Below are 23,766 nucleotides of genomic sequence, written 5' to 3'. Positions count from 1 at the left end.
ATTATGAAGTCATACTTGATGTGTAACATAATGGTTGCTGCCATTTTTTGATCCTGTTGTCACGATGTGGGTCCAATTTACCAAGGTCATAGTCTTTAGGGCCTTGACATCTGGGGGTCCACTTGGTGAATATTTAAAAGGTTATCGTTTGTGGATAACAAAACTCATTTGTGATTACTAAAACCTTTATTTTTGATTTCCTTGTTCATGAACCATTGCTCTTGCCCCAAATGTTGGATTTTCGATGCAATTTTGGCTTCAAAGAAAGATGTTTGTTGTTTAGTTTAGACCTTGGCTAAGTTCTTGACTTTGCGTATCTTCTGGTCATTTCCTTCTTCAAACTGTCTGTCACATATAGTATAGGTGTTACATATGACATAACATTGCTAACTTTAAGAATAACAGTATGTAGCACCACATGTCATGGATAAGAAGAACAGACAGTTTAATCATAAACTTCAGACTTTTTGTTTATGAATTTTTATTGCTTTTGAGGCTGCCATTTTTGGACCCTTTTTTTGGTTTTAACATTCACACAAAAGTTATTTTGAGTAGTCTGACACATAGCCTGATAATCAACTTGCTTATTCAATTCTCCTTTCAATGTAAAATTGATAGTCTGACTCAAAACAATCTTATCAAAAATTACTTCTGATCATTCTGTGTGTTGAAGCTTCAGCGATTAGATCCTGCAACCTTATATAGTCATTAACTCCTTCTTCTGAGCCTTAATCTCGTACAAATTAGCACCATAAAGCAAACTGGTATAAAATATGATGTGATGTGAGCCAACAATGACCAGCTAACTCCAACTTATTTCTCTCCAACCAGTTTCTTAATTAGGAGATGATTCTTGTTATGTATCTCCATGGTTTGCTAGTGGTCTTATTCTACCACAGCAAACATTTCCAAAACAGTCAATTTTCTTATTTCTAGGAGAACAATCAAAATGTTTTATGGCCCTGAGCAGAACAACATTACTGAGACCTTCACCTTTCTTAATTTTCAGACACTGTATTATTATTATTATTATTCTTTACATTTATATAGTGCTTTTCTCACTGCTCAAAGCGCTCTCCACACAGGGATTATGAACAAAGCTTAGCTGGTCATGTGTTGGCTGACTTTGTGTGTCATTATTATTTAACTGCTAATTAAGGAAAAAAGAAACAATTAAGGGGTCTGCATCAAAAACAACAAATCAATTACAAATAAGGTAAAAGAAGTTAATTAGCAGCAGAAAGTGGTCACTAATTAAGAAAATGGTTAAAATGAAAGCCTGCAGCCACTGTGGGCCATCCAGGATTGGAGCTGGACAATTGTTTTAGCAATTAAATTAAGTTTGCAAAACCACAGAGAAAAGCATATGGTAGTGGTGGGGGTTACTCTTATAAGCAAAAAAAAGCTGAACAGAATTATAGTCACACATAGTCGTCTGATTTATAATGTACACTAACTTTGGCGGTAACAAGTATTTTGTTTGCTACTAGATAAATACTTTTCATCCTTTGTCTAGTCATGTGTTTTGTGTTATTGGCTGTCCTTTTACTTTAATGTTAGTCACTTTTTGTTTATTGTAATTTGTTCCTAAAGCCACATTTGTAAATTTAAAATAGAATGTTACAAACATTTGGACTCTGTAAGCATTGATATTTAAAACACTGTTCCACAGTACTTGATTCTCTTTTAGAACAGTTTCTCCCACATCACATTTCCACTTAAAGAAGGATTAAAATTTGTCCTGGTGGATGCTTCACAGTTTGAACTGTTCTCACCTTTTTTTTCACTTGTAATTCACAGGCTAAGATTTACATGTCAGCCATTCATGGCCCATTACATGTTAACTTCTTTGCTTTGTGAAGATGGGAAGGGTGTTAATAAATCTATTATAAGTCCTGAGGGCCTATTTTCTCTATAATTGTGGATTCCTCTGATTTTTTTCCAGTATGACAGTATAAAGTTAAATTTAATTAAAGATTTTTTTCTTTCCAGTCATACATGTGTGGAAAGCCTCTTTACATCTGTCAGATTTTCATTTTCCATTACAACGGGACTTACCTTTTGAGTCCATGAATTGTACTTAAGCTGTTACATTGTGGTATGTTTTTGCTAGTGTTGTTTAGAGACAGCTCATGCCTCATTGTCTCTCTAACTGACAGACATTATGCCACACCATTCTTACAAATGTCTATTATGTAAAACTTCAAACTGTAATCTAGGATACACTAAGTGCAGCAAGTAATTTGAGTCACAAGATGCCTATCAAGGTGAAGGATAAATTGCAGGCATAAATAGTCTGGGACATAATAAAATACTTATGACGGATACAAAGTTTTAAAAACGTTGTTTGATGTATGTTTAGTAAACAAAACTATTCTATGTATCAATCAATATTTATCATGTTATTGTAGAGATCACTTTGGTGGAAATTTTATGAAGGAACCACCCAGAATAAACAAGTTTTAAAGGAGCAGGGAAATTCATCATCAGAAGACAGGCAAGGGTGGTGTTATGAACGTTAGAGTTCCAAAGCAAGAAAGTCCCAAAAATAAAATGTCCACTAGAGCGAGAATTATCACCAAACCTTTGTTAGTTACAAAAAGTACAACATAAGACACTTTATAAAAGGGTTTAAAATCCACAAAATGTTCTGCAACAAAATAAGCTCAGAAGATTACAAAAGGAAGATTTATCAAAATACACAATCCAAATACCATACACGTTACCAAAACAAAATCCATGAGGCAATGTCAAAAAACAGAGCACAGGTTCAAAAAATTCGGACATGAGTGTCAGTAGGTTTGTGCCCTAGGAACCAAGTTATCCAAACTATTCTGTAACATTTCAGTAATTATTTACCACTCTGATGCTGATCTTTCTGATCATACAATAGGTTATTATGATAGTAATTGATGAGAAGAATTCATAATTAATTGCAGAATTATGATATTTGAGGGTTCCTCTAGAGCAGTGTTTCCCAAACTCAGTCCTGGGGAACCCCTGTGACTGCAGGTTTTTGTTCCAACCGGATTCCTAATCAGTAACAACACCTGCTAATACTGATCTCATTTAATTAGTGGTTTTGTTTTTTTTTTTATTCGACATTCAGAAAAGCATAGCAGCATGATTTTTACATTTATAAGATATTTAGAAATATTTCTGCTTTTGCTATAGATTTAAATGCTCAACTCTCTTTTGTTGATTTCATTATACGTTGCCCATTCTCCGTGCAGTTTTTCCCCCTTTGTTGTATCTTAATAATGACAATTTAAAACGAGCAGATCAGACACCCAGGCAAACAACATGGAATAATCAAATGCTGCAACTAATGAATAGTCAGACCCATTAATTAGTAAATAATGGATTAATTAAACAATTAGAAGATCTAGAAATGTAGAATGAAAATCAAGATGAAAATACTGTTAAAAAGAAAAAAAAATACATTATTCCTATATAACTGCTTGGTACATTTTAATATTTTTTTTAGCAAACTTAGTTTTCTAATTTCTATATTGTTCCCTAAACACAGAACTTGGGAAATATCAGTTCACTTAATTAGCCCAAGAGTTCAATTAAAAACAGAAGCTGGTCGGAACAAAAACCTGCAGCCACAGGGGTTCCCCAGGACCGAGGTTGGGAAACACTGCTCTAGAGTGCCTCTTTCTCTAGCACAATTTGACTCAAAAACTAATCAGCACATCGTAATTTCATAACAGGATTAAGTTTTGAGTTTGGTATTTTTTCCATCCAGCCATTTTAGCTCTAAACCGTGACACACAGATACGCACCCATCATCGAGATATCAATGTTTTCAGTGTTCTAGGACCCTAAAATGCCAAGATCCCCTGAAAACCAGAGATCGAAATTTTTGATGAATCTAAAGTTTTTGCTCCCACCATAGATAATAGGTTATGGTGGGGGAGGGCGCAAAGCAAAAACACAGATAATTATAAAAGCACTGAATAAACACTAGAGAAACCTCATCACACCACAAGTACATTCATAATGAACCACTAGAGGCTGTGAGGTTTTCCTCAGCTTTTACAGGACTGAGGGCAGTCCCTTGATAGTGAAGGGCGGGTGGCCCTGCCTCTTGGGGGACCACCCACAAAATACATGGAACATAAAAGAAGATAATGAGAAACAAAATGACCAACAATGTTAAAAATAACAAAGGCATCAAAAATGAAAAAGAAAGACATCAAAATGACATTTGAACCCCAGCCAGGGGAGGAACCCTGGCTGAAATTTAAGAGGTTGTTATTACCAAAAAGGTCAAAAAACAAATCTCTCTATTATAAAAACATCTTTGGGAGGGAGACTAGGGAGACGAGACGTGATCTTCTCAGAAGACAATTTGAAGTCCCGCGAGAGACACTTTAACTTGCTCCCAGCTCTTAAAACAACAACAAGCGACAAGCAAAACATGCAGCTCGCCAGCAGCAGAAAGCCAGCAGATGATCCGACAATGCATATGTAACAATTCCCATGAAAATAATCTCTTTAAATTGTATATCCGGTAAACCAAACCCGGGGGTGGGCGAGCGAAGCGAGCAGGGGGCAAGGTCAACAGCAAGGTCAAAACTGATTAACAAAAAAAAAAAAAAAAAACCTAACCAAAAAGTGTTCGAAAATGGGGATCGATTTGTTTTTCTGTTTGTTTGTCATTAGTACTAAAATATAAGAAATACGATATTTATACACTGTTATGGACCCTCCCTTATTCTGTTTCTCTTCTTGGTATCCTCATATAGTACTTGGCACCAATGCTCTACTGCCAAGATCTTTAACTACCATGTCATCTTAGATAAAGGAGCACTGGAATCATGGGGAAGAAGAGTCCTTTCATCATAATAGGAGGCCCAGCAGTGATTCAGCTGTAGAATGGCCGAGGTCTGCAGGACTCTGATTTTGTCTGGATTGTCTGACTCCTTTTATACAATCTGGAAGTTATTCTAGAATAAACTGAGAGACAGATATTGTTGTTTTTTATTTTATGTTAATTTGTTCCTACTTTGTTTTTCATGTATTTGAGCAAATGTGTATCCATAATATATGATAGTTCTGCATTTAGTGAGTAGTATAAGCTATTCTTGCATTTTGCCTAGAGAGCTGTCGCAGTGCACTGCACTTGAACTTGGTGAGGAGCAGTGTTCAAGAACATAGTAGTTTGTACAGTTATATTGTATTTCTGAGGTGGCCATGATAGACTGGCCAGTTAGCTCTGTGAAGAAGATCACTTGTGTTCTGTTTTGTGTATTGTACTTACCCCATTTTTGACATCTCTTTTGATATCTCTCTGTCTCTCTTCCTCTCTGAATTGCCTTCTTCCATTTTTTTCCCTACAAGGTTTATTTTTTTGGGGTGAGGGAGTTTTTTCTTGTCTTCATAGAGAGTCAAGGCTGGGGAGTGTCAAAAACAGGACCTATTAAGGCCAATTGAGGCATTCCTTGTTTGATTTTGGGCTAAACAAGAAATAAATTGTTGTCATTGTTGCTGCGGTTTTTAGAATTTGTTCAAAATGATGGATTCTGAAGATGCTGTGGTGCCATCTTAAACAGAGATTACATGATAATGTTACGCATTGTGCTGTTGTCGATCAAGAGACTGTCAGCAGATGTAGAAATTTTAAACATATTGCCTCAGACACAAGAAAACATCACAGTAATGGCAAAAAATTCCAAAATGGCACAGTAATGATGTAACCTTTACAATGATAAAATAATGACTCCAAAAACAAAGCTAATAAGCCCCAAATATAAGAAAATGGTCATAAATAAACTCTTCACAGAATGCACCATCAGAATGTGCTTTATAGAACACCAATTTGAGCCTTTGAGTGAAAAATGCAGTGGCTGAATGAATGTATTAGTTTTATAAATGTTTCAGTCTTTAGTCTTTCAAATTTAATTCAAAATTATAGTGAGGGTGCTTAAACCATTCATTAATGTTCTGAACATACTTGTTCTACTATCAGATTTCTGGCAGCAGCGGACTATGCCAGAAGCACTGGCACAGGACACACGAACACCCACACAAATGGAGAGTTGTCAATCAACAGAAAATCATTTCATTTGGGTGTGGGAGTAAAGACCAAGAATGACTGCACCAGGATTTGAAAGCAGGACTTTTGAGCCTTGAGGCAGCAATGCTGTAAACTATCTTTGTCTGTGTTGCAATTGCCAGGATATGATTATTTGCTAGAAACTGAGGATAGCTAGGAATTAGTCAGAAGGTAAATTTACAAGTAGCTATGTAAATTACTGAAATAAAAAGCAAAGACATCTCTTTTTAATAACGTGAATAACCTAAAGTATAGACATTTAAGAAAAGGCAGCCAAAAGTACGTAAATCAAAGGATAGTTGGCACATCTGTCTATTTCAACCAATGCAATATAGATGTGTAATGTCACAAAAGATACCTCTGTTCATCAAAGCACATGTAAAAGCTGCTATCAGATAGCAAACATTTGAAAAAAGTGAGTGAACAATAACTTATACTCTGTTGCAAAATATAGAAGCAATATAACTAAACCTTCAAAAGAAATAATCAAGTGACACAACTTATTTAAACCACAATTTCTTTGAGGACGTACTAAATGAAAGGTTCTCTGTGAAAACCCTTTTTTGAAAATAGAATTTTGTGCAATGTCTGTGATCTGAAAATTTATTGTAAACATTAAGGGTATGTTCCTGTTTCTCTCTCTTATTGGTTAAGCCCATAATATATTTAAATATCTTCCTTACTCATAAATAAATTTAAAAGAAGAAATACCTTTTAAAAAATGTCTGTTGGCTTTCTGAGAAAATTCTACATTGGGAAATACACCTGTTCCCGTTCCTGGATGTTCCAGATCCTGATTGAGTCATGCTTTTCAGTCAGATTTAGGATTATGATGAATCTTTATTTTGCCAGCTAAAAGAATTTTCATTTCTGTTTAGGAATATTAATTTAAATTGTTTGTTTACTATATACACAATAGTTATGGTGGTGTCATCTTGGATGATTTTTCAAATCAATCACCACAATTCTGGTCATGGCCATGTTGTTTTTACAGATTGCTCAGACAGACAGAAAGACTCCATCACACGATGGCCAATGTCCACCCAGGGTTCTTCTAATGAGAAGAGCGTGTCAGCCTAGAAGAAACAGTAGATCTGAAGTGTAAATGGGTCTACACACAGAAAAGTTAATGCTGGTTAAGCCTCAGGGCAGTTCAGCCACACATTTTGCATTTCTGTAAACATGCTGCATGTATATTGAGTTTAAAAAATGGGGGAACAGAGGGTTACGCTCAGTTACTACAAAACTAATTACAAACATTAAATATTATTAAAGAAATAAAGCATGACATGTTGAACTTGGGGCGGCACGGTGGCGCAGTGGGTAGCGCTGCTGCCTCGCAGTTGGGAGATCTGGGGACCTGGGTTCGCTTCCCGGGTCCTCCCTGCGTGGAGTTTGCATGTTCTCCCCGTGTCTGCGTGGGTTTCCTCCGGGCGCTCCGGTTTCCTCCCACAGTCCAAAGACATGCAGGTTAGGTGGATTGGTGATTCTAAATTGGCCCTAGTGTGTGCTTGGTGTGTGGGTGTGTTTGTGTGTGTCCTGCGGTGGGTTGGCACCCTGCTCGGGATTGGTTCCTGCCTTGTGCCCTGTGTTGGCTGGGATTGGCTCCAGCAGACCCCCGTGACCCTGTGTTCGGATTCAGCGGGTTGGAAAATGGATGGATGGATGGATGTTGAACTTGAACACAAGTTTCAATTGTTATGAATTGACCAAATGAATGATTATCTGCTTTCCAATGTAAATTCTGGGTATTATTTCATATTTATTTTAACAACTTAATGCCACAGTTTATCCCCAAACCATGCTAAACACTATAGTGAAATGTTTGTATATTTTTTTTTTGTAGTTTTAAATATTCTGATAGATTTTTAGACCTAACCTGGAATGTAAAATATAAACTTTCCAGCTTTTAAATAGCAAATCAAATCCTCATTCTATAGAGGTAAAACATTGCCTATGCTGTTTTCTTCCAAAGTGCATCTTATATAGTTTATTCAAAATCTTTTTTTAACAAGGTCCTCTGATTTGAGTAAATAATTCCATTTGCTTTCCACCACAAAAAATAGTTATGAATACATTGATATACTGTATGTGCCTTAGACTGCAATGAGAGTGCAGCTGGTCCACACACAGCTGCTGAGGCACACAATTAACCACTCTGTTGCTCCCAGCAGTGCTCTGCTCTGACCCACAGTCCCATTATGATTTTGGAATTCAAGGCTGTTTCAATCAGACAGAGATGGGCTGATAATTGCAGGTGCAAATGTAACTTCAAGGCACTGCATCAGCTTACTGTTGACAAGGTATTCTTTACTGTTGTTTGAAATGGTGAATACAAGGCTCTTATTATCTTAATAATAATAAATACATCAATTTACACTGGCTATTTTTGCAATCGCCACCAAATCCTGAAATATTTGTCACTCAAAGACTTTCAGGATTTTAAACATTACTATTAAAAATATCACAAACACTCTTATACAGACACATATTCAAAGCTTGACACTGTATACTAAACACTAATCACAATTAAGATAAAATAAGTAATCAATCATTTGTTAATATCCACCTCACCATCATAATTCATTCAGAATTGACCACTTAGATTAGCTTATTTTGGTTAAAAAAATAGCTGGGGATGGATGTTTTCCACTTTTTATTTTGGCTTTGATCCCCGTGTTCCCTTCTGTAACAATCCCAATACTTGTGTTTTGTATAATAAAAACATTATTATACAAATTAGGGAGATGGAGGCTTTTTGTTCCATATTAAAGAATGAGGCCAAATGATTTTAACATGTTAAAGCTTTAGAACTAGTAACTAGTAAATAAAACACATCGATTACAATTATTTTTAGGATAGGACACATTTCAAATTAATTTGACAAGAATAATATACTTTAAGTATTCTTGTGTTATTAACCTTTGCTATGAAAGTTCTTGCAAAATTAATTACTGTGTGATGCCATTTTTATTACACATAACTTTATACTTTGTGTTCACATTCAAGCTTTTAAATGTAATGGAGAACATTTTATCTTTTTGATAACTACATATTTATCTTTTACCTACACTTGTATTTACATGATTCCTAACCTTTTTCAGCTGGCCGAAGAACCATAGCCTATGGGTGCAAGCCAAAGATGTCACTGAGTGGGATTTCAGAATGCTGTATGCTTCATGCTATCCCTCAAGTGCTCATATATAAATATATATATATATATATATACACAAAAAGATTGCAACAGTTCATTTGACTACTTGCCCTTGGACAATGGCCAAAATAACACTAAAATGGCTTATTCAATGCATCAGCTCAAGAAGCCAACTAAAATTGAAGTCATCTAACTTTCCCGAGTTTCATTTTAAACTAAATGTTTTTAATTTACTGAGGAAATCTTTCCCATTATGAACCCTAGTTAATTCTGACATACACGATTGTGCATCTCACTTTGCCAGATCACCATTTTGCAAAACCTTTATGAAACAATCTAGAAATTATACCCAATACAGCATGTACAGAGGAGACCTGTGAGTGTAATCCAATCAGAAATATCTTATTTAATTCATTGTGCCACTTTCTACATTTATCTAATACTATAAAGAAGCCTGTTTAGCCGCAAGAACACCCCGAGTTATTTGAGGCATGGTCCTGGAAACAATCCTAAGGGATTTTGGGCAATGCTAACTCAATAGCATCACATGACTCCTCCAGATTTTACAGCCACACGTTCTGGCTGTGAACTTCTTATTCCACCTCATCCCAAAGGTGCTCAATTGATTTCAGATTTTGGGGCTTTGCAAGCAACTGGAATAAATTCAAGGCCCAGTAACGTTCATAGAACAAGTTTCACATATTATCCCATTGGAAGTATCTATTTGACAAAAAGGTACACTGTTACTGTAATGAGACTGAAGTGGTCACCAACAATGCTTAGTTATGCTGTGCCATTCAAATGAAGTTCACTTTCTACTGACAGGCATAATGTGTGCCATGAAATTGCTCCCCCTACCATTATACTGCTATCACTATCCTGTACTTCTAATCTAAGGTAGTGTGAATCCATGTGCTTTACCCTAAATTCTGCAGAAAACAAGATTTGTCAAACCAGGCAAAATTTTTTCAATCTTTTATTGTTTGTTTAGTTTCATGTCCACAGTGGTTTCATCTTCCTATTTATACAGTAGATGACAGGAGAAGAACCTACTGTGGTCTTTTGATCCTGAAACCCACTTAAGGATCTGACAAGTCATGTATTCAGAAATGCCCTTCTGCAAATCACTATTATAAAGAGCTCTCTTTTGAGTTCTAGGGCCCTTTCAGTTATCTTGAATGAGCAAGTACATTCTCCTCTAATCACTCCATTAAATAAGGTTCATTTGTTTACAGAACCATTGCTTAATGGATGCGTTTTGTTTATTCCACTATTCTTTGGAAAATCTACACACTAGAGCAAGTGAAAATCCTAGGAATGCAGCAGTTTCTCAGATGCCTGAACAACCACGTCGGGCACCAACAATCATACCATCATTAACATCCACGGTGAATGCATTTAACAGGGAAAATAATTCTTCAGAATTTAAATAATTCAAGAAAGGTCACACTTGAGTGTTGTCCTACTTTGAAGAAGAGTCTGCAGTGGATTAAGTCTACACACACCTCTGACTTTTCTTTATTTTTATTTTATTTTTATTTTTAAGTTCCTTTGTCTATAGCAATGTCATATTTTACATGCCCGTGGGCCTGATTTTTCTGAAATATCACTGGCCACATATTCTTTTTACTGACTGAACTTTACTCATAAACTTTTAGATCCCTTCCCATGTTTTCTTTTTTGATACTGTCTAGATAATACATTCCCCAAACTTCAGACCCTCAGATTATTAGAAAGAATTGTCATCTACTATATACTTGCCTTGGTCTGCCCCTTTCCATGCAGAAATCACAGATTTTGTTTTTCAAATTTTACTAACACAAGTCTTACAACAGGATACACCCTGCTGGTTGTGTGCAACTTTTAAAAACCTGCCAGCCAAATCCTAACTTGCATATGCCTTTCTCTAATGAAGATGAAAAGGGAAGAAATAAATATTTTGTAAGGGGCACAATCAAGTCCCCATGCCATATTAGTATTAACCAAATCCATATTTAAAGTGCAAACAATAAAGGTGTGCACAGTTTTACAGAGACATAAATCCCCAATTAAGCAGATATAGCACAGTAACATTTAGAGATCACCACACATAGTATTCACCAAACTGCCAGCAAAACATTGTCTCTACTCTTATACAAAAGGCTTCTGACAAAGACAGTGTGGAAAAACCCTAAAATATTAAGAAAAAAATACATATATAAAAAGACTTTAGGAAAACAACAACTATTGACAAATACAAAGGCATTTTAAAAACAAATGTCATTTTGAAGTAAAGTGTTGTATGTTATTTTTATTTGTTTCTTTGAGCAGTGTGCTGTTTCAATGTTCTGCTTTTTGACAACGAGAAAAATTATTAAAAATAAAAAAGCTTGGGTCACAAGTCCTTTAAAGTTACGCACAGAGTTTGTATAGCATGAATAGACATAATATACTCTAAGTGGTTGTGTTTCAAGCCACCAGAGGGTGTGACTAAATGTCTACGGCTGCATATTTCACTTTGAAGGTGGCATTGTGGCAGGACACAGAATATTAGAACATGGCCAAATGTACAGCAGCATAATGTGGTTCAATCTATGCATACCATGGGTACAGCAGTCAAAAAAAGGTATGTTGTATTACAGAGGGAGTACAATCTGGGTGACAGAAAATAATGTGGACTACATGATCAAGAAGGAATCCCAATTAAACGTAATGGTATTGGACAGGAGCTGAAGAATGCTGACTTGTTCTAGCTGTAGACTTAAGTTGTCTGGTCAAGTTTGGAGAAAGATTTATGGGGAAAAGTACTACAGTACTGAACTAAATTTTTGTTTTGGTTTTAAAACCAATAAGCATTTGAATAAATGAACAAGTGCATGAGGTTGTGTCACCATACTTTTTAAAATAGTTTCATGTACATGTATACATAAAGCAGGATATTAATGATTTCATACAAATTAATAGATTCAGACAGACAGGGGTATATTCCCAGATGCACATTTATGGCACATGTCCTTTTGTTTAAAACCAAACAAATAATTTAAAAAGCAGAATGTAACTAACATTCAAATGTATACCTATAAAAATAAACACATACATTATTATTAAAAATGTGAAAAAGTATCAGTTTGTGGTGGACCAGTAAGAATAAGTATTTAAATTTGTAACAAAATACAACTATTAAAGCAAGCCTACAGGTATACTCATTTCCTAGGAGGCAGTAATTCTTATACTGTATGAGCCTTATTGTGAGTCTTAAGATTTCTTTTTATTTCTCAATTTAATTTCACTTTGCTTTAAAGCTGCTATTAAATATATCTGGATATTGCAGCAAACAGTTCAGCTTTGCTGTACTGACAGAGTACATGGTAATGGATATTATTTGTGATTAAGCCTGCAGGACTTTTCAGGGGTCCAAGGATGCAGTATAGGTGTGCTTTGAGGGTTTTTGAAATAGAGAATGCAATTTGCAAGTAAAAATCCATGAAAACACACCACACAAATATGCAAATTTATGATTTGCAGCGTGAATGGCAAGTAGATGAATTAGCATAGCATTTCTTAAAAACTTACACTTTCTGGTTTGTCAGAGTAAGCTAGTGTTTTTCATTTAGAATAATACGTAATATAGCATACAGAAATTTGGTCTGTTGAGTAGCAGTTGTTGTTTGTTTGTTTACTCATACACTACTATTTGTCAACTATAACAACAACAACATTTATTTGTATAGCATGTTTTCATACAAATGATGTAGCTCAAAGTGCCTTACGAGATGAAGAAAGAAAAAAAGAAAAAAAATATATAAAAGTTAGGCAATGCTAATTAACAAAGTATAAAGTAAGGTCCGACTGCAACGGAGGACAAAAAATAACAAAAAAAAAAAAAACTGCAGAGGGCCAGAGAAAAAAAAAAAACACATCTGCAGGGGTTTTGAGGACACGAGACCGTCCAGCCCCCACTGGGCATTCTACCTAACATAACATAACATAAATTATCTCAATCAGTCCTCAGGGTTTTCAGGCTATATACATTAGAAGTTGGGGCACAGCAGTTTATTAGGATGCTGAAGCTCTAGGTATATTTGTGTGTTACCTTTCCTATCCAAGATTTTGTAGATCAGTACATTGAAAAATGAACAGTAAAACAAAAATTTTCATTAATTCAACAATATGTTTATTTACAGTGACATGGCATTGTTTAAGTTGAGAAGCAAAAACTAAACAGCCTTTTACTAATAAAGACTTTCAAACACATCTACAAATGTGTCCATAACAGCAGTGCAATGGCTTACACATTCCACAGTCAAATATGAACTTCTCTTTGTAATCAGTAGTCTTACTGGCATGGTGGCTCATAAACAGAAAATAGTATCAGTGGCAGAATCAGTTTCAGTTTACACCCATGATATTAGAAAGCATAGGAAACAAGTATCAGAAAAATCAGGGGAACTTTGGGAAAATTCATATCAGTTTTTTTTTTTGTTTTTTTATTAAACATAAGTGTCATTTACAGAGAGCCATAGAGAGCCATTTTTGATCACATTAAATAGATAATTTTTTTTTTTTTGAGCCAAACACAATCTCTCAACATCCATCCATCCTCTTCTGCTTATCCGAGGTCAGGTCGCGGGGGCAGCAGCTTGAGCAGAGATGCCCAGACTTCCCTCTCCCCGGCCACTTCTTCTAGTTCTTCCGGGAGAATCCCGAGGCGTTCCCAGGCCAGCCAGGAGACATAGTCCCTCCAGCGTGTCCTGGGTCTTCCCCGGGGCCTCCTCCCGGTTGGACATGCCCGGAACACCTCACCAGGGAGGCGTCCAGGAGGCATCCTGATCAGATGCCCGAGCCACCTCATCTGACTCCTCTCGATGCGGAGGAGCAGCGGCTCTACTCTGAGACCCTCCCGGATGACTGAGCTTCTCACCCTATCTTTAAGGGAGAGCCCAGACACCCTGCGGAGGAAACTCATTTCAGCCGCTTGCATTCGTGATCTCGTTCTTTCGTTCACTACCCATAGCTCATGACCATAGGTGAGGGTAGGAGTGTAGATCGACTGGTAAATTGAGAGCTTTGCCTTACGGCTCAGCTCCTTTTTCACCACGGCAGACCGATGCAGAGTCTGCATCACTGCGGACGCCGCACCGATCCGCCTGTCAATCTCACGCTCCATTCTTCCCTCACTCGTGAACAAGACCCCGAGATACTTGAACTCCTCCACTTGGGGCAGGATCTCACTCCTAACCCTGAGAGGGCACTCCACCCTTTTCCGGCTGAGGACCATGGTCTTGGATTTGGAGGTGCTGATTCCCATCCCAGCCACTTCACACTCAGCTGCGAACCGATCCAGAGTGAGCTGAAGATCATGGCCTGATGAAGCAAACAGGACAACATCATCTGCAAAAAGCAGTGACCCAATCCTGAGTCCACCAAACCGGACCCCCTCAACACCCTGGCTGCGCCTAGAAATTCTGTCCATAAAAGTTATGAACAGAATTGGTGACAAAGGGCAGCCCTGGCGGAGTCCAACTCTCACTGGAAACGGGTTCAACTCACTGCCGGCAATGCGGACCCAATCTGTCAACAGCAGTTACAAATAACAACAAGCCAAACCTTCTCCATCCAGAGTGAAAATAGCTTCACTTTACTTATTTATTTTAGTTCAAATAATCTAAATCATACGGTACATAAATCAACTTATCAACTTATGAACTCTACCAAACAATTAACTTTATTTCTGAAAATGCAACAGCATAATTCCAAGAAGTTCTTTCAGTATTTTAACAATAAAACAGTGGTCAAAGAAAAGGCCAAGAGTATTAGGACATTAAGAGAGAAATAAAATTTACAGAAAAGGAATAAAGCAAATGCTCTCATCTCCTTTTTTTTAAAGTTTTCATGTGTACAGAAAATGGAATCCTCAAGAGTAAACTATAGGAAATGTTAATAAAATGCTAATGATGAGAGGATTGGAGACAGATACTATAAGGTTTAAAAAAGCTGAATTCAAAATAAATTGCGCTCACTGGATAACACTTGGCTTTGAGTTTTCAAGGAACCAACTTAGTAAATATTTAAGTCTTTAACATGAATGTCTACTGTATGTGTTTTGGTGTGTTCACATATAATGGGAAAAGTAACTATTGTCATTATCATGTCTGTCTGAAAGAAAAAAATTCAGCTGTCAGTGAACCAATTTTTCATTGCAATTTGGCACACATACTCTTCAAGGACATTCGACAAGCAAGTGCAATTTTTGTTGAGATACTGTATCTCTAATAAGGTGTGCTGTACAAAGTGCTTTGATTTAAAAAAATCCCACCAATAACCACTGGCTGATTTTCAAACTCATCTATCTTAAAACAGAAACTTTCTATGCATTAGTTGACTGTTTCAAATTTACCTTGAGAGAAGTTACTTCAACTTTTATTTTTTTCTGGCTAACCATATATTTATTGAATATGGGTTATCAACACTCTGATTTTATGAACTTAAGGTCCTTTTTGATGCACTGTATACTGCTTTGTTGCAAAGTCCAAAATTTATTTACATTTTGCCACAATGTCATTATGTTTTTGCGATGGACACTGCCATTTTAGGCTATTGTATATAGAGTTTACCATAGGAACCAATCCCAGAATTTCCTGAAGCATGCTAGTTTGTGATTTCATCAGGACACCGGTTTACAGGTGTGGCACCCGGCTGGGGTTCATGCCTGGCTGGGATGCCCAGGAGGACCGGAGGAGGGCTTGTGCCTTCTCCAAAACATGAGGGGGCGTCTGCCCTGGTTGCTTTGGGGGCCACGGGTACAGAACATGGAAGCTCTACCCTGTAGGGGCCCGTGGTCACCGCCAGGGGGCACCCTGATGCCTTGGGAGCCCTGGACCTCAACACTTCCGTCACACCCAGAAGTGCTGGGGGGAAGAGGATTGGGGACACCCGGAGGACTTCCGGATACACAGCCAGAGCTTCCGCCACACAGGGGTGTGGCTACAGAAGCTCCTCGGGATGCACCTGGAGTCCATCCTGGGTGTATAAAAGGGGCCGCCTCCCTCCATTCATTGGCAAGAGTCGGGAGGAGTAGGACGAAGCTCGGAAAAGAGGAATGGAGGTGGACCTGAGAGACTGAAGGCATTGTGTTGTGTGGCCAAGGACTGAAGGGGAGATTGGTGCCGAGGCACTGGGTTGTGCTCACGATAAGTGTATATAGTAGTGTATAATAAACGTGTGGTTGACTTAAAATGCTCTCCGTCTGTCTGTGTCCGGGTCATATTCCACAACAGGTTGACTCCTGTGGTTCTGACAGATAAACTTAATTTACCCAGTTAACAAATTTCTGCCTGCTTTTTGACTGAGTTCCATTTTTTTCTTGGTATCAGACCTTGGCCTGCTCTTGACCCACACATCTTCAATTTCTCTTTACTGCCCCTGTCAAGTCACCAGAAGTACAAGTAAGAGCTGCACATACACAGCTTCTGCCTGATACTGTACAAGATTTGGAGGCAGTCTGTACAAAACTCTGTTGCAACAACTCAGTTCTCCTACTGTTTGAGAACATAAAAGGTAAGCTAAATGATCTTTTCGCTCATTTTAAATGATCTTTGTGTTCATTGTGAAAGGATCCATCAACCTTTGGTTTGTGTAACAAAATTGTTAAACAACGAATATTCATAAAATAAAAACTTTGTTACACAAAATGCTCTGTAGAAGAGCAGAAATGTCACAATGGCAAACAAGTATGAAATACACAATTCCCAAAGAGAAGTAAAAAAACAGAGCAAATAACTCAAAAATACATTACACAGCAATAATCAAAAAATAACTCACCAGAACCTAGCATATACACATAATGTACTGCAAAGGAGTATATGTTACGTTATCTTAGCTTTTATAGAGTTGAGAACAGTCCCATGATGGAGATGGACAGGGGAGCTCACCTCTTGGGGAAACACCCACCAAACATATTAGAAATAAACACATATAAAATGAATAATACACAAGACTAATAAAAAAAAAACTAAATAGTTAAAATAATCATCATAAATAACAATATTAATACAAGAAAATGAATCAAACATGACCAAAAAAGACAAATAAATTTGAAAAGCAGCCAGGGGAAGAATCCTGGCTGACACATAACACATAAAAGTAAAACATATACAAACAACCTGACATACTTAGAAATAAAATGAAGAGGCAAACAAGCTCCCTAAGCGCAGACCTGTGATTTGTTATGCGTATGGCTAATAAATGTGAATTCTGCATTTACATACACTAAAACAACCTCAATACTCCATTACTATCACTCAAAATCTTTCTAACACCATAATTATCAGTACTGTACTGCAATGACCAGCTAACCATCACTGTCTGCTGCAGCCAACCATTTTACCTGTAAACTTCAACTTTATCTCTTAATTGGATAATTTTTCAAAAATGTTATATTAAAGAAATCTGAACTACATTTAGTCATAGACCCTACACCAGCCACCATAAAAAAACCTCACACTGTTCCAGTGTGGTGCTGAGGTGTCACCCGCTGCACTCGGGTCCCAATCCAGGTGTTATCATGTGGTGGGTGTGGTAACGCGCTATCAGCGCAAGCTCCCAACCTCCTCCTCCTTTTACACAATCAACAACTAACAAAAGTTAATCAAATTGCTGTTGTTTTGAAATCACTTGAGCCAAAATCTGGTGTCTGTGAAAGCTATTAGAGCCAGCACAAACCTATTGGGATATGCAAATATGTTATTTGTTAAAGTTTTAATTTTTACATATATGACCTATTCAATGGTGAATCTTTTCAAGGGATATTTCAGTGTGGAGTATTTATTACATTGCCTTATTTTAAAAGAAACATCCTTTCATGAAGTTCAATCCTCTTCTTTAAATTCTATTTGATGAATAATCAATTTATAGTTGTATTTCGCCGTACAATTAAACAATAATATATAAATCACATAAAACATATCCAATTCGTACAGTAAGGCACCCATTTTCATAAATTAACTTTTTATAATGTATATTAATCAATCACAAGGAATATGCTGATTACCTGAACACTGATAGGATTAAACCGCTTACTCTGCTGCATTGGGCATATGGGCTGGGATTAAAGACTGAAAAATGGTTTTGCAGCATGGTATCTACTTCACAAATATACATTTTTGCTTTTTGATTTCTTTCAACAAATAAAAATCAATATACAAAGTTTGTAGTGGGACATCATTTCAATGAATATATGTATATGTTGTATTTACTCCTATAGCTGTAATTATTTGTGGAAGAGATGCTCTGTAGGACCTCACAGCCTAAGTTTTGCTTAGTTTCTGAGATGAAAAGGGATCACACTATCAATACATTAATCCTATCAACATCACAGCAAGATTCAATTTTCCACAATGATGGGCTACAACCAGCTAAACTGGCAGGATTTAGAGGATGTTTAAAGATGGTAAAAGTTAAAAAAATAATTTAATTGTGAGATTCCTTTAAAGTTTCAGTTCCTTGCAAAGTGGTTGCAAAAATGTCTAGCTAGAGTAATAGTATTACGTACAAATATGGTAAATATTATACTTACACATGCAAGTACAAAATGGGAATATACAACAGATCCTATAACTGTATTTGCCATAATGGATCAAATAAAAATACAAAAATGGCACAGACATTATGAACTATATCATATTACTATTTAGCTGCACTTTAACCTCACAAGGTATTTCAAGAATGATTCCATCTGCTCTTCACTCAGTTTTCCATCCCGTCTCTTTGCAATTCACATAAAATGTACCACAGCCACATATCAAACCTGGTGGCCCAAGACTAAAAATAGTATCAGTCACACCACTCAGCGAAGTCAGATCAATGACAATTCTCAAAATGTATCCTTGATGCTCTTTAAATAATTTCTAGAGGGAAATGTAAAAAGAACTGTTACCTTTGTAAACATTGGCTTTCCATGCTGGGTGACCATGGTGCATTGATCACAGTCCACTGTGATTGATGAGTTGTGGAATGATTCCTTGGAGTGTTTCAGAATGTAATGCAGATCTGTAACACCTCCTTCAAAGACAGTGCTGAAATATCGAGGGATGAGTGTTCTTCCAATAGCTGCAGAAAATAAAAGTAAATTTCGAGGATCATGTGGTGCAAACTTGGACTGCATTTTTCTTTAGTATTCATGAAACTTATACAAGCTCTCAGAAGCAGATAAGACAACTGAACTTAATGTTTATTTTTTATAAAAACAAAAGGAAAAAATATGCTCCTTCAAACCATGGATTTGATGATGTACATGTCATATATATATGACACTTGTTGAAAAAACATATTTAGTACATTGAAGCTAGATTAACCACAGTGATAGATAACAAATGATAGCAGAATTGAGAAACTGTAACAACCAAATGGAGAAAAAGATGATCTGTAGTAATCACAACAGGCGAAAATTACAAACAAGCCTTAGCAATGACTAAGTGCCACAAGTGTTTTTATAAATTCAGTAAACACAATGGTCAAAAGATGCTGAATTACTAGTCATAAAGAAGGGCTCTGATCATATATTTTCAGATCGTGTTAACAGCCAAAATCAGATATAGGAACCTTCTGTTTATCGTCATTTTACATATGTGTTTCCAAGCATTTTCCATTCACCACCATCTTTATTTTATACAAATTTTTCTTTGCAGAAACAGAGAAATGTGCTTTTCCAAGACAAAACAAGAGAATGGTTCAGGTATAAGCAAAAGTCAATTGACTAGAGTTCATGAGATCTAGAAACATAAGCCAAGTCAAAAATTAGAATCCAAATTCATCTAAATCCATGCCTAAGTCTCTGCCAAATAAAATTCTAATACAGTAATCCCTCGCTACTTCGCGGTTCACTTTTCGCGGATTCACGACTTCGCGGGTTTTTAAATACAAGTGATTGCCCGCCTATCGCGGAAGTTATGTTCCAGACCCATCAGCAACAGGAGAAAATCCGCGATATAGAAAGACCATATAAATAAACATTTTTATAGTTTAAGCCTTAAAATACCCATCCCACATGCTTTAAACACATGTAAACTTAAAAAACATACTTTGTTAACACATATGATATGTGGATGTCGGGCTAAGGATATGAGTAACATCTCACTATTATAAAACATTTTAACTTCACGCAAGACAAGACAGTGAGACAGGAAAATACAAGGCTTTAAAATTATTGACACGCAGAGCGACAAGCAGTACAAAGCCAGCACAAAGTCCACTTCTCCTTAGCGTTCATTCAGCTCCCCACCCCCTTGACAATGCGAAGTGGCAGGAGCGTACTGCGCCTCCGGGGAGGGGGGTTTGAGCGATCGTGTGTTCAGCCCTCACACACCCCCACTCCTCCTCCTTCTGAACGCGCAGAGCGACAAGCAGGCATTTTGGCAGAAGCAGCACAAAGTCCATTTCTGCTCAGCGTGAGTTCAGCTGCCCCCCTTCACAAAGCGAGTGCAGACAGGATCGCTGCGTGCAGTGTGCAGTGTTGGTCTGTGGTGTTTAAGAATGTAGGAAGTGTTTAAGAGCATAGGAAGTGTTTATAAGAGTGTGGGAAAGGTTAACAAGAGAGTGAGAAAGGTTTATAAGAGTGTGGGAAGGGTTTATAAAGCCTTAAAATATGTATAAATAATAAAATAAATATAGGTCGCTACTTCGCGGATTTTCACCTATCGCGGGGGGGCTCTGGAACGTAACCCCCGCGATAGGTGAGGGATGACTGTATTCCTTTCAGTATTTCTTTATATTTAGTGCAAAATGTGAATGTAAGTTTATGTGTAACTGCCATGCTTTTGTTACTGCAACGTAATAATGTCACTCATTTTGTTGCCAGCCCATTGAAGTGCATTGAACCCGCAACTACATTGTTAGCAACATGGTGGTCCCCATCAAGAAAACACACAACAAAATGTCAGTCAGTGGACATTTACAAAAAAATAATCAAAACAAATAGAAAAACAACAAAAAAAACACACACATCCAATGTTTAAACAGATTATACCAGGACGATAAACAAAAGCATGACATGTTTACATATATAGGGAACATCTGAAGCTATGAATATCCATCCATCCATCCATTTTCCAACCCGCTGAATCCAAACACAGGGTCACGGGGGTCTGCTGGAGCCAATCCCAGCCAACACAGGGCACAAGGCAGGAACCAATCCCGGGCAGGGTGCCAACCCATCGCAGGACACACACAAACACGCCCACACACCAAGGCCAATTTAGAATCGCCAATCCACCTAACCTGCATGTCTTTGGAACTGTGGGAGGAAACCAGAGCACCCAGAGGAAACCCACGCAGACACGGGGAGAACATGCAAACTCCACGCAGGGAGGACCCGGGAAGCGAACCCAGGTCCCCAGATCTCCCAACTGCGAGGCAGCAGCGCTACCCACTGCGCCACCGTGCCGCCAGCTATGAATATGAACATGAATATTATTGAGATGAATTTTACAAAACATAAGCATAACATTCAATAAAGAACAGGAACTGCCAAGCCACAAAATGTTTCATGCAATATTTCCAATGTGTGAAATACTGCATGCATGTTTTTTCATATCAGTTTAATTTGCAATCCTCTTTAATACAACAATTTGTTGAAGAAGCCAAATTAGCTTCCTATAAAGATATCTTGGGTAAAAGTATTAGCAATATTTATTTTAAAAACATAGGCTCGAATCACAATAGAAGTACAGAGCAAGACACTTAACATATTCATTATCAGCAAAGTAATATACAATATTCATATTGTCCTTCTAAAATGACAAAGAAGCCTAAGATCTTGGTGGCAGCCCTAGTTTTATTAATTTACTTTATTGAAAGAACTTTTATCTTTAAAAAAAGAAATACAGCACAATGACTTCAATTAAGAAAAAAAGAAATCAGTCACTTATATTATGAGCATTATAATTCTAGCCTCGGTCTAAGTACCATTTTAGGAAAACCCACAGAGTTTCAGTTCTGCTCATCAATAATTAACAGCCGTTGGCTGTACCTTCATATTACTGATATATCAAACTCATGCGACTGCTGTCAACTGCATTCTTAGTTTATTCCAAGATACTGTCTTTGCTAATCCCAAAATGGATTCATGTCACAACTCTTTGTGGAAAAACAACTCCATGCATTACACATACATGCTTTTATTCGTACAATTTAAAATGCAAAATCCTTGGGTAATGTTGCTTGCATATCTCTGTACTGTATATGTCCTTCACAAAGAGAAATGGCCGTGTGAAAAAGAAACAAGATGCCGATGTGAGCAGTGCAGATCTTGTTTGTCTTGGCTAAATCAACTTTATACAAAAAACTTGAGTTTCTGTCCCCAGGACAAGTATGTCTTGATTCCAAAATGTGGCTACAAGCTAAAGTTGTACCTTTCTCAATGTGCTCTTACTTTGGACTAAAATGCAATCCCCTCATATGCAGCAGCTTCACTTGTATGAACCCTCAACCAAGGGCCTCTCCTCCTACAGTCTATCTGCAAATGCACGTCTTTTCTCCCAGCTCTTCTTACTTCAGAATGTTTACATCATGTACCAGGAAACAATTTAGTAAATTAGTCTTAATTTCAAAATACCATTGTCCCTAAATTCTCTTTTGCAGTGTATATAACACATTTTACAATGGCAAGTGCTACATTCTGTCAACATAAAATGACTAGAACTACTCAATGAATGGTTAATCCTCAAGGATTGATTTTTTTGTCTGTGCTTTTTCTGTTATGTTGAATTAGTGTCTTGGGAGTTCAGAGCAACAATGCCACTTAACCTGATTAAGAGTAGCAAAACTGAAAATAAGGAACTTATTTGTTGAAATTGTTAATGTTTGCAGCAGTAATCATCAGGTTTTCTCAAGACAGGCCGATATCAAAACCTCAAAAAATACAGTTCTTTTGAAATTGTGTTACCCTTACTGGCTTATTATGTTCCAGGACTTATGGTTAGGTTACTAACTTTCAAAGGATTCACTTTGATAATTCAGTGATTAAAGGCCAAATTGATATTTAAAATTGCAAAAATTACATTCTAATAAATGAATTCCTCCAAAAGGGTACATTTATCATATTAAGTGTGTTATTGATGTAATTTTTTCTAAGACATCAAGGGGCACCAAGAGAAATGAGATTGATCTCAGATAATGTATCCAGCACTTACTTTCTTGGCACTGAATCTTATATTTATGATCCGACAAGATGCTAATACAGCATATTGACCACAGGTTGTGCCAGTATTATATCTTGTACGGCCTGAACAAAGTATATGAGTCAGAATGCTCATTTCAGCAGACCAAACAAACAATGTTTGTTAACCCATCCATATTTTAAGTAGGAAATTTATTAGAACTGATGATGAAAATAAGTGTGATTAATAAGTGGAAGAGGGTCACTGATACAAGTACAACTTTGATGTTGACAATGCATATGGTCATGCTGACTGTTGCTTCACGTAGCATAATCTGACATAGATTTTTTGCTTTCACTCATAGCAGTTTCTCTTTTCATCTTTGACAAAATCCATTTTCCGAGAATATTAATTTT

General features: G+C 37.0%; 1 protein-coding gene across 5 annotated transcripts in view; it reads right to left on the bottom strand.

The window, feature by feature from the left end:
* The window catches only part of ldb2a (LIM domain binding 2a), a 450,850-nt gene that overhangs the window by 130,788 nt on the left and 296,296 nt on the right, over nt 1–23,766 (bottom strand). For all 5 annotated transcript variants that reach the window (XM_028801779.2, XM_028801781.2, XM_028801780.2 and 2 more), the window contains exon 3: nt 19,132–19,304. In XM_028801779.2, the coding sequence (XP_028657612.1) occupies nt 19,132–19,304 (173 nt within the window). The remainder of the gene's footprint in view (nt 1–19,131; nt 19,305–23,766) is intronic.

The sequence above is a fragment of the Erpetoichthys calabaricus genome, chromosome 5 (genome assembly GCF_900747795.2).
Source record: "Erpetoichthys calabaricus chromosome 5, fErpCal1.3, whole genome shotgun sequence".
NCBI lineage: Eukaryota > Metazoa > Chordata > Cladistia > Polypteriformes > Polypteridae > Erpetoichthys > Erpetoichthys calabaricus.
The sequence above is the reverse complement of the archived record's forward strand: the minus strand, read 5'-3'. Positions and strand labels throughout refer to the sequence as shown.